This window comes from Megalops cyprinoides, chromosome 1, assembly GCF_013368585.1.
Source record: "Megalops cyprinoides isolate fMegCyp1 chromosome 1, fMegCyp1.pri, whole genome shotgun sequence".
Taxonomy (NCBI): domain Eukaryota; kingdom Metazoa; phylum Chordata; class Actinopteri; order Elopiformes; family Megalopidae; genus Megalops; species Megalops cyprinoides.
This window is the reverse complement of record NC_050583.1, coordinates 5,292,545-5,305,044: the sequence shown is the minus strand read 5'-3', so window position 1 is coordinate 5,305,044 and position 12,500 is coordinate 5,292,545. Positions and strand designations below refer to the sequence as shown.

Genomic DNA, 12,500 nt, shown 5'->3' with positions numbered 1-12,500 from the left:
AGACACCTACTACAGAGACCACACTACAGACATCACCCTACAGACACTATGCTACTGACACTGTGCTACAGACATCCACTACAGACACAGCATTACATACACAACATTACATACACCAACTACAGAGACCACACTACAGACATCACCCTACAGACACCATGCCATGGACAGCACGCTACAGACACACCCCCACTACAGACTCCATGCTACGGACATCACCCTACAGACACCGTGCAAAAGACACCATGCTCCTGACACCGGCCTACTGACACCACATTACTAACACCGTGCTACGGACATCATACTGCAGACGCTGGCCTACAGACACAGTGTTACAGACACCCCCACTACAGACACCCTGCTAAAGCCACCACACTACAGACACAGTGGACTACACTGTCATTGTCTGGCCTCATCACCGCACCACATTATCAGTAATGGGTGGGGCTCCCGACTCCCCCCACTTCCCCGTTTGAGCGCAGTGTCTCTAAACGGCACTCGCAGGGAGGGAGGAGGGCCGGGACCCCGAAACGAGGAGCCCCAAAGAGGCCGACGTGGAGCCACCGTGCTCCGTCCAAACCCGCTCGGAGAAAGCTCACAGAAAGCACAGCGAAAATTAGAGAAGAGACAAAAGCCACAGACACAGAGAGCGCTGCACGGCGTGGTGTGGGCCAGCCCTCTCTATAAGCGGCAGCAGCTACACAGGAAGCAGTGGACCTGGCAACAGCTCTGTCCTGCGTCTGCCAAACTATCCCGCCACAGAGGCACCACGGGGTGCCCCCCCACCCCCGCCCTGCACCCACCCCCGCCCTGCACCCACCCCACTGGTAAACCTTCACTGGCCCCAAGGGTTCTAGTGGCTGAGTTTAGGGTTCTACTGGCCCCCAGAAGCAGGGCCTACTAGACCGCGAGTGGTGTTCTACCATACGGTTCTACAGCTCTCTCCTGTAGAGTTCTTATGCCCTCCTTATGTTTAATTCTACAGGGAGAGAGCTACAGGACACACAGCTAAAGGATCTGTTAGGGATTAAAAGCGATGGCAACTTAAGGGATGGCAGAAAAGCAAGCGGTGAGCCATCACAGGCCAACTGACACTACATTCCACAAAAGTCTGAAACCTGTCTGAAGTTACCTCAACTGGAAAGCTGTTTGTGCCAGCTTTTGGCAACATCTGTGCCATTTAATGAACGCTGTTATGTTGGACTGGTTTCAAACTCTTGACTGCTACACATAAAACAAAGCCCCTGACCAGTGAGCGGCAAGCTAATGCCACTGTAGGCATGTCCTGTTCCTTTTCACTGTACAGCCAGTCCCAGACCACACTGAGGCCAGACCACATTATTATACCATGTTACAATAAACCATGCCAATACCACCCTACAAGACCAGACTCTGCTAAAATGCTGACCACGCTAACACCAGACCACGCTAACACCAGGCCGTGCTAACACCAGGCCGTGCTAACACCAGGCCGTGCTAACACCAGGCCGTGCTAACACCAGGCCCTGCTAACACCAGACTGTGCTGACACCGGACTATGCCAGAACTAGCCCACGATAACACAAACCCATACACACAACACGATTTGAAAGCAATGCGGTTTCCCAGTATTTTGTTGGCTGGTCTTGAAATATCTACCCCAATGTTTACTGTCAGGGAACCATACCTGATAAGGGATAAAGGTAGGGCTGAAGTCTGATTAACACCTGAGCTGGTAGGGGCCCTTCCTTTCAGGACTAAGAGCAACAGGGGGAGAGAGGGGAAGCCATGCTTCTGACTCCACTGACAGAGACAGACAGAGTGAGAGAGAGATCAGCCAATGCTGAACACAGAGAAAAAGCACTAAGACATAGAGAGACAGGCCACTACTGCCCTGAACACAGAGAGACAGAGGATAGTCACCATTACCATGACAAAACACAGAGACAAAGCACTGAGACTGACCGCTGATACCCTGAACACCGCTGCAAAATGCTGACAGAGAGAGAGAGAGACACTGGAAACTTACAACACACCGGAAAGAGGTGAAGAAGAGGATGCTCTACATAAGGAAGAGAAACAGACTGTGTAAGCATCTTTTACGTGGAGCGTGCGCGTGCGCTTGTGTGCATGTACACGTGCACTGTGTGAGTGTGTGTGTCTGACTGTCACAGCCGCAGAGAACCGAGACATGGATGTAGCCTCTGTTTGAACCGCGCACGATAATGTCAATCATTACACAGCAGCACAGGTGAGTGCTTGCAGCCGCAACAGTAAGCCACAGGTTCCCTGGGTACTGGGAGAGATGCCGCACTCATGCCATCTGCAAATGCAGCTGAACCAGTGGCTAAGCTCTCCTTAAACCACCAGCTCTCAGTACTGGAAGAGATGCAATGCTGCTGCTATCTGCATAACGATATGTTGAACAGGGCTGGTGGATACCTGGCATGGTACAGAAACCTGTACAAAACTCAGTCCTCCAGGACGAGGTTGCTGAAGGAAAACTAAGAGAGAAAACTAGTTTTAGCACACCCTGAAAACAGTACTAATACCCACAACCCTTCATGCAAGAGTTAACCCTCTGATTGGCTGGTTTTAGTATAAAGCGCTGTTTGTTGTGGAAGGACATCCAATCGCGAGCCAGGAAACCCAGCTCTGCGGTTTGGCAGCGGTGCAATCTGGGGCTGGAGAGTGTGTGTGCGTGTGTGTTGAACTCACACCTGTGTGTGAAACCACAGCAGTTCCATGCTAAACACACACTCACACACGCTGCATGTCCCCTTCTATAAACACACACACACACACACACACTGCATAAGCACATCCACACACACACACACACACTGCATAAGCACATCCACACACACACTGCATAAGCACATCCACACACACACACACACACACACACTGCATAAGCACATCCACACACACACACTGCATAAGCACATCCACACACCCCACACTATTTTTTTGTAAAGGTAGACCGAGGGAAACAGCTCATTTATGCAGATGTTGGTAACTACATACGAAATAAATCTGAAGCTGCTGAAGGCTTGCCACTACTATTTGTTCTCAGGAGCATCTGACAGAGGACAGATTTCCCCGCTAACAGCTCCTCTGTCAATATTAACTCCCCTGAGAGCAGCGATACAGAAGCTCACAGCCAGCCGCACAAAGCCAGCGCCAGCTCTTATCTGTGGGCAGACCACGGCCTATTACACTTGCTCCATGACAAACAGCTCAGGCGCAGCCAACGGTGTTTATAAAGGCGTCCAAACAAGGCCGCTGCCAATGCAGGCTCAGGGTCTGTGCAGGAAGTGTGGAAAAGGTCAAAATGCGAGCTTGTCAATCACACAAGCAAAAGCTGCTGCCTGCTTCTATAACCTTAATATACCCCACGCACTGCAACACCCAACTATGACATACCCTACGGTATACTGCCTCAATACACCCCTCACACTACCACACCCAACACCACACTGTATCCTACACTCTCTCCTGCATTGTATACACTACACTGTCTTAATATACCCCTCAGGGTACTATACCTAATACTACACCATACCCTACACTGTCTCAATATACCCCACACGGTATACCTCACAATGTTCCAATATACCCTCTCACACTACTATACCCAACACCTCACTATACTCCATACTGTACCAATATACCCCATGTTATCACAATACACACCACACACTGCTGTACCCAACAATATCCCATAATACTCCCAATACACTGTTCAAAAAAGGCACAGAGTGCTATATTCCACACTGTCACAACATACCCCACACACACCGCGATACCAAACACCTTCCCAGTGCTTAACCCAGACCCTGCTATTATAGGATCTATCCCAAAATAACCAATAGCATGCTATACTACTGCCTCTACAATACAGCGCTTGTAATTCAATCACACCTCTGCCCCCCCCCCCCCCCCCCCGCGCGCACACACACACACACACACACACATACACACACACAGACTGCTGTTGGAATGAGAGCAGGGCCTGCTGTTGGTTGATAGCTCACGGCTGGTGGTTCTCAGGTTACATGGAAAATCAGACAGAGAGAGAGAGAGAGAGAGAGAGAGAGAGAGAGAGAGAGAGAGATGGGCCACTACTTCTCTGAACACAGAGAGACAAGAGCATTGACCGAAAGAGAGCGACTGGTCCCTCTTTACACAAAAAACACAGAAAAGCCACTGACAGAGAAGGAGAAAGAGAGAGTGACAGGTTCTCAGGTTATGTGGAAAATCCATTATTCCTCCCTGTCTGTGTGCCCCCCCCCCCCACCCCCACCCCTTCTCCAAAGCCATCAGAAGCTTTAGCTGTTTTTTTTCTTTTTTTGTGAGAGCAGAATCTGGGGGAGGGGGATCCGCCTCACCAGCGACAGAGGCGGGATTCTCAGACGCGTAGTGTGTGTGTGTGCGCGCCGTGGTTTATTCAGACCCTGCTGGTCTATCAAAACTGGCCCGAGCCCTCTGTCTCGCTGCTGCTGTGATAACAGGCTGGTTCTGATCTGCCGTTTCGTCCCTGAACAGCACTCTGTCGCGGCTGCCCGGACCGCAGGGTCCACGGCTGACGTGTGCTGAGAGGTCGCTGGTTCCAGTCCCAGCTGGGGCACTGGAACGCCCTCGGGCAAAGTGCTTAACCCAGAATTGCCCCAGTAAATATAGCCGTATAAATGGATAACGTGTAAAAACTATAGCCTGTGTAAGTACGCTGCTCGGGATAAGAGTGTCTGCTATATGCCAATAACGTGATGTGATGTAATGTATACCGCTCACTTGTTCATGCACAAGCACGTGCGGCCGTCCATACACAACCGTGCAGACACATCCACTAATGCACACCAGTTCTCTCTCGCTCTCTCTCTCTCTCTCACACACACACACACACACACACACACACACAAGCGACGGAAATTATTATGGTATCTGAGATGCTTGAATGCTATAAAATAACACAACCCCTTGATATTAAATTTGACACCTGAATGCTGATCTCAAAGCTGATCTCTTTGCAGTTAGTCATTTTTGGACAGAGAGCAATGGAGTTTTATAAGGTGCTTGGGGCAGTAAAGCAGTGTTAATATTGCTGAAAATTATCTCTTGGGAGCTGTGGAATATTTCAGTATCAGAGGTTTTAAATGCTTATACAAGTACGCACATGCATGCAAAGAGACATATGCACAAACACAGACAACTATCTCTCATTTGGTAGATAAAGAGTTTAGTGGTTTAGCTAAACCCTGGATACCTAGCAATTTCAACCTGATGACCACTCCCGTTTCCCACACCAACGGACACTTGGTTGCCCAAGCCAAACCCAGAACAGCGGTCCAGATATCACATTTGCATTTTTGTCACTTAGCAGATGCTCTTATCCAGAGCGACTTCCAGTTTTTACCCATTATCCATCTACTTACTGAGGCATTTCTGGGTTAAGTACCTTACCCAGGGGCACAACAGCAATGTCCCAGTGGGGGGGTGGAACCAGCAACCTTTCGGTTACGAGTGCTGCTCCTTACCACTGTACCACACTGCTGTCCCAGACATGCCTGGAACCCGACTCCGTTACCCCCCCTCCCCCCCCCACTGTTCCGCCCCCCGAATCCTGACCCTGTCCCGTCACTCCAGCTCTTGCTCAGCTCCGTCGTCCGGGTGGGACGGGCGTTAGGTCCAGCTGGTGACCACCTGGCCGGCCTCCAACCTTTACTGAAGTCGGTATGCGCCCCACATGCAGCTCCCCCTTCCCTCTCAGCCTCGTGAGGGCCCGCCCCTGCATGCGGCAGGAATGTTCCCAAACACAAAAGATAAGGGGAGAGCAGACAAAATAAGGGAGGCCTCGTCCCGGGCCCGGGAGGGGCAGGGGGACTGTCCTCCTGATAATGTGATCACCCCACCCCAAGAGAGAAACTTTTTCCACAACATGATCACCTCCCCTCCCCCTCCTGAGAGACTTTCCCCACCGTGGAGAAAGAGACCATCTCCAAACAAGAGCATTAGCAAGAGACTGGGGGAAGGCCCAACCTACAGGTGGAAGGACATCAGCATGATCATCCCCAGAGACCATCTCCACAGCAACGTAATCATCACCTCAGAGACCACCTCCAGAGCAATGTGATTATCATGCCAGAGACCATCTTCCCAAGGATGTGATAATCACCCCAGAGACCATCTCCACAGCAACGTAATCATCACCTCAGAGACCACCTCCAGAGCAATGTGATTATCATGCCAGAGACCATCTTCCCAAGGATGTGATAATCACCCCAGAGACCATCTCCACAGCAACGTAATCATCACCTCAGAGACCACCTCCAGAGCAATGTGATTCTCATGCCAGAGACCATCTTCCCAAGGATGTGATAATCACCCCAGAGACCATCTCCACAGCAACGTAATCATCACCTCAGAGACCACCTCCAGAGCAATGTGATTCTCATGCCAGAGACCATCTTCCCAAGGATGTGATAATCACCCCAGAGACCATCTCCACAGCAACGTAATCATCACCTCAGAGACCATCTCCACAGCAACGTAATCATCACCAGACACTGTCCCCCACAGCTCTGTGACCATCTCAGAGACTGTCCCCCACAGCTCTGTGACCATCTCAGAGACTGTCCCCCACACTGGTCACATGCAGCAAGGAACACAGATGGGGGAACTTCACAAACTCCCAATATGTGTTGATAGACACTGACTAATTTGACTGCACCATATCGTTTTGCTGTGGAAAGCGAAAACCTTTATACTGGATCATACGAGCTGGCGACTGGCAGAGTGAGGTAGCTTTACCCGTTGCAGGAATCACGAACGCTCGCCCTCGCAGTCTCGCAAGGACGCTGGTAAGGACAGAGGCTGAGACACAGATTCTGCTTCATAATGGAACTCCACCGTTTCAGTTCCTCTGCAGCCCCCCCCATTGCACCATCTCACCGTGACAAGCTCAGCACGATGCAAACACACATCCACCCAGTTTTTCCACACCGAGAAAACAGTGCCGAGACAGGCGTGACGCGGGGACCCTGGGCAGACCTACCCATCCCTACGCCCCGGCAAAACCAAACCCGTTTGTTCCTCTCCTGCAGAATCCCGGTTATTGCCTGCAGATGGCCGCCTTCAAGCCTGGGCCGCAGGGCTCCGTCTGTGCTTGGAACCAGCATGTTTAATGTCTGAGCCAATCAGGAGCAAAACAATTCATTCATCCGCATTTTGCTTAAGCCTGAGCCACTTCACAGAAAACACTGGCCACTACCGCTTCTGCTAATTGCATATTTCTACAAGTGAGTGAATTAGGTTTCAGACTTTAACACCCGGCGAGTCGCTCACAAACGTCCAACGAGCGCATTAAAAAACACGGCTAAACAGAGCCACACACACTATTTATTGACAGGAAATCTAGCGCAGGGTTAAATAATATAACCCGGCATAATTTTTTTTTTTTTTTTTTCAACCCCAGAAATATCTTGCTGCCTAGACGTGTATAGCGTTTGCAGTGACTGGCACTGGCTGAGTGCGTCCTTGTCTCTGGGACTTCCTGAAACATTCCTGGAAGCGGCTTCCGACTCCACCACAGCACGCCTCGGAGAACTGTGAAGGGGCGAGCCGCTGAACAGAAAGAGTTCTGTGGCTCTCTGCACTGACCTGCTTATTAAACAGGACTCACAGCACGGGGCAGAAACATCCAGGCTGTGCTCTGAGCTGCGGCCTCGCTCCTGCTTCGACTTCAATGGCACTAAGCGCTGACCTGGGATCATCGGGTGTTGGCGGGAAAGTGCAGATCAGGAGCGCTCAAGAGCAGCAGGGAGTGAAAGAAGGGAGGCATGTAACCCCTGACCCCAAAAATAGGTACAATGACTGAAGGGTGTATCTCCAGTCATTAAACTGCGCAACATCTTGACAACATGCAGTTAGGGATGTCAAATATAGGAGATAATTAAACTGATTACAGTAGCAGACCCAAGGCCACACTGCAGTGCCCGCCCACAGGAAATGAGGTCAGACCCCCAGGGTGTGGTTTGTTGAGATGTCACCTGGCTACTGATTGGCCAAGCCACAGGCAGGATTCCACAGTGGTTGGTCTTATCTCTCTGATCTCAGATCAGCAGGGCCTGCAGTAATTGCTGAACCCATAGAGGTGTGGACTTAAGGCTACCTTTAGCGGCTTTCAGATCAAACAACACAAAACACGGTTTAAAATGCTGATTTTAACCTCGAGTCACCTTTCACAGCAGGGACAAGCAATATAGCCTGTGTAGTGCCATTCACAGTCCTCCAGACATGGCTGCGTTTCAATTTTATTCTCTCTTGTACGGTATGCACATTTGTGTTTGACTAACACAACCTCATTTTCAAGACCTTAAAACTTTGATTCATATTTTTCCCCTTACTATCACTTTCTTTTGACCGTGCTGTTGCTTTTCCTTTGTGAACCTATCTGGTAAGTTTGCTCCAGTCAGTTATACCTGAAAGATACTGTACCACGCTAACATGTGCTTTTTCCTGTAGAGTACTTCTCCAGAAACTAATTCTCAAAAACATGATAAGCGAGATATGATGGAGTATAACAGCCACATTAATTTCATCCACAATCAGGGCAGCAGTGTGGCATAGTGGTAAGGGGGAGGGCTTGTAACCGAAAGGTTGCTGGTTCGATTCCCTGCTGGGGTAACTGCTGTTGCACCCTTGGGCAAGGTACTTACCCTACAACTGCCTCAGTAAATATCCAGCTGTATAAATGGATAAAATTTCAACTTATGTATGTCGCTCTGAATAAGAACGTCTGCAAAATGTTCATAATATAATGTAACCACTTTCATTTTAACCACCAGGTGCCAACCTGATATGACAGCTTGGATACGATATGTTGTTATTTAGCTAGCTGCAATAGCAGGAGTTATTATTACAAGCGCGAGAAATTGAGATTGCTTGTGACATGGTTGCAGGGGAATTGGAGGCCGTATGGAGGCTGTGATCAGATGCTGGTAAACAGCGGCTGAAGGGAGTATCTGTGCTGGGATTGCTAGGGGCTGCATTTAACCACATACCAGCCCAGAGGTGGCTATAACCCTTGTGAGAGGTGGTAAGGGGGGTGGTTCTGAAAAGGTGGCTGGGTGTTAGCTACATTGCAGGCAGTTGCCTCCTGTGCTGAGGGGGAAGGTGGCTCAGATGGAGCAGCTAGCTGGCAAAAAGGCGCCTTTTTTCTGCATTGTGAGTTCTGTTTTAGACACATCACTCTCTTTGTCACGGCACTGAACCCTGGAGGGAAAGTTTCTCAGATTCCTCTGCAAGATCCACACTGCATATGGACGCCTGCCGAGGAGTCTCACAGTTTAGTCCTGTCTGTACAGAACACCGAGGGACTGCCCTCCGTGCACACACACACATGCAGGCACATATGCACACACATATGCTCACACACACACACACACACACACCACCGCACACACACACGTACGCACGCGCGTGCACACACAAACACACACACACACGTACGCACACGTGCACACACACACACACACACCACTGCACACACAAACATGCAGGCACATATGCTCACACACACACACACACACACACGTACGCACGCGCGTGCACACACACACACACACACACACACACACACACACACACACACACGCGTATGCATGCGCGTACACACACACACACACACGTATGCACGCGTGTGCACACACACACACACACACACACACACACCACCGCACACACAAACATGCAGGCACATATGCACACACATATGCTCACACACACACACACACACAAAATAAACTGCAATAGAAAAGGCAGGGGGGAAGAAAGGTCACAAGTAAATGTAACTCCATACAACAAATATTTACCCAGTCAAACAAATAACTCCCCCAAAAAAGGCTGCTTAAGTCAGAAAGAAGGAAATTTTTACACATACATGCAATGCACATATCAGATGAGCAGAGTGTACACACAGGGTCACTATAATTGACTGCTCTGATATTACACTATTCCTCACAATTGGCTTAGCAGAGGTATCTCTGCAGGTTAACTTCTAGAGCTTGCATTTCACATAGTATGCAGGACTGCGCATGGATGCTAACTGGCCTGAACCTGGGTTAAGGACCTTGCTCAATGGCTCCCTAAAAAGCGTCAGTGGCACACGTGGGAAGCAAACTCACGACTTTCCAGACACCGGTGGCTCTGACACACCGGGGACTGCGGGAGCTGAGTGGCCGGGGCTTCGGCGATGCGGAAAGTTCCTCGCTAATCAGCGCCGCATTCTAACACAGATGCCAGCTAATTAAGAGACGCCCCACTGTTTCCCTCTCTCTCTCCTGCAGTTCGCCGCTCTTTGTATGAAGCGGAGCCGATTTCTCCTCGGCGACGGCGCTCCGTGCGTGGCAGCGCTTTACCGTTTAGTGCGCCGTCTCCTCTAGAAACTGATTTAACAAGCCGGCCGCGGCGAACTACAACGCTTAACGCTAGCAGTAGCACATTCCAACAGGAAGTCTTGTCATTCGGTGCTGATGCCATGAATGACCAAAAACGCAAGGAAAAACGATTTTTAAAGAAAGAAAGAAAAAAACACTCATGGAAAAACCGTTGAGATCACTGTTCTGTTTGTCGCGTTGCGTGAATAGTTCTGGTGAATTTCGGGGGAAAGGGGTCGTAAAAAGCAGAACAGGATGATGCAATTTCTGCAAAGCCCACGGACTCGGATCTGACACACCGGTCAGACATCATGGAGCGTCTTTCTCTGAGGCAAAAACACACCATATTTACAACTACTTTTAAAGAAAGTAGTTGTAAATATGGACATTTGTAAATATGTCCCCACGTAAATAGATTTTATTAACTAAAGTACAGTCATCCTCGCTGGCACATGAACACGAATAATTGTACTTCGGCACTTGATGTCTGGTTCTAAACGTTTTCAAAAATACATAAACTTAATATACAGAGAGCATTGTTTTGATTGAGAGGCCTTTTTTGACCTTGAAACATTAATCTCGTTCAGGACGGCTCTGGAATAAAACTCTGAGCCTGGCATGAATCCAACCAGTAACTGTTTCTCAGTATTCTCGATTTACGGCTGGTGGGTAACCAAGCCTTAAAGCTTGGCCTTAAGGCTTTTTGCCGGCATTCATGACTGCCCCAGTTGTTCATTTTTTAAGGTATGCACGTCCAGTGCTCTGTGTAAACTCTGAGTTATTTAAAACAGATCCCTCTCAGTTTTCAGGTCATTCGGGAGAAAAGGAAGTTATGTCCGAACAGGTATGCGCGACGACAGACACGCTGGACGGAGAGGAGAGGAGAGAGGAGTTTGATGAAAGTCGCTACTGTGTTGCGTTCGGACACGTCTCAGCTAGTCTTTACACATTAAAATTAGCGACAGAGGAGGCGTGAGGAAGATGTTATCCACTCCCCCCAGTCCACGGGACGGCCGCAAATCACAGCGCACCAAGTATGACTGTATGATTGTATGATGAAGTATAATTCATTTTGAAACACGCGTATATTTATACAAAGTGCAAAGTCACTGGGTTCTTCGCTGATCTCGCTTCGCAGTGCTGCGAACATTTAGCGCCGGTAAAGTTGCGGCACACGTCACCCCCCGGACGGAACACAAATGCCGCGCTGTCTTCCCTGGCCGTACCCTACGAGATGATATGAATACCCAGCCAACCTCCTAGATTGTCGTACTGAAATGATGTATATGTGACATTGTTCCGATTTGGTCAGCGACACGATCGCATTTAATCTAAACAAATATTAATATAAACAATTAATATTTTAAAATTCCAGCGGTACAGTTTCCGAGGATTCCTCTTATGCAAATGTGGTATGACATTCCTCTTACAGTCTACATGTAAAAAATGTAAGCTATATAACTCTTAATATTTAATAAAAATGAGTGTTTTATTTAAGCAGGGAGTAGCCTACAACTGCCGTAACGTTACAGTGTGACTGTGTAGTCATACGTAAACAAGAACATAGGCTGTAGAATCATGTTCACAAGTAGCTGGATTTATGACTAGCAACAGTCGATGTTTGCGATTTTCCTAAAGAAAAAAAACACGTCTCTAGCAAGCTACACGCAATATAGTCTTACCACAGGGCAATACGGTCCTTTGGATAGTTGAGGCGTTCGATGGTACCGAGGAAATGCGGCAAGGAGTGCTCCGAGTTGCGGCATATCAGAGCGATCAGCACCCGGGGAGCGAGCAGCGGGGACTCCGGGCTCCAGCGCTCCTCGGAGAAGTATCCATACGCTGGCCGGTGAAGGAGAAGCGACAGCAAGGTACAGCCAAGTAAAGTGAGACGGAGCATTGCAGATGAAGACCCTGGGAGGAAAGAAGCTTGAATGCCCGGGATGGAAGCGCAACACACTCACAGAGGAAGGAAAGGAACCACTCAACTTACTGACCGCCGACAGAAATGCTACGCCTCCCGACGCTGCGGAACATGTATTCAAGAAGGAATTAAAGGGGGTGTTCAGAAGCTCTTTTAAAGGG

At 49.2% G+C, this 12,500-nt stretch overlaps 1 protein-coding gene across 1 annotated transcript in view; it reads right to left on the bottom strand.

The window, feature by feature from the left end:
* The window catches only part of LOC118780877 (procollagen galactosyltransferase 1-like), a 23,602-nt gene extending 11,182 nt beyond the window's left edge, over positions 1-12,420 (bottom strand). The window contains exon 1 of the mRNA XM_036533628.1: positions 12,098-12,420. Coding sequence (XP_036389521.1) covers positions 12,098-12,315 — 218 coding nt within the window. The 5' untranslated portion in view covers positions 12,316-12,420. The remainder of the gene's footprint in view (positions 1-12,097) is intronic.
* Between the last annotated feature and the right edge of the window lie 80 nt (positions 12,421-12,500).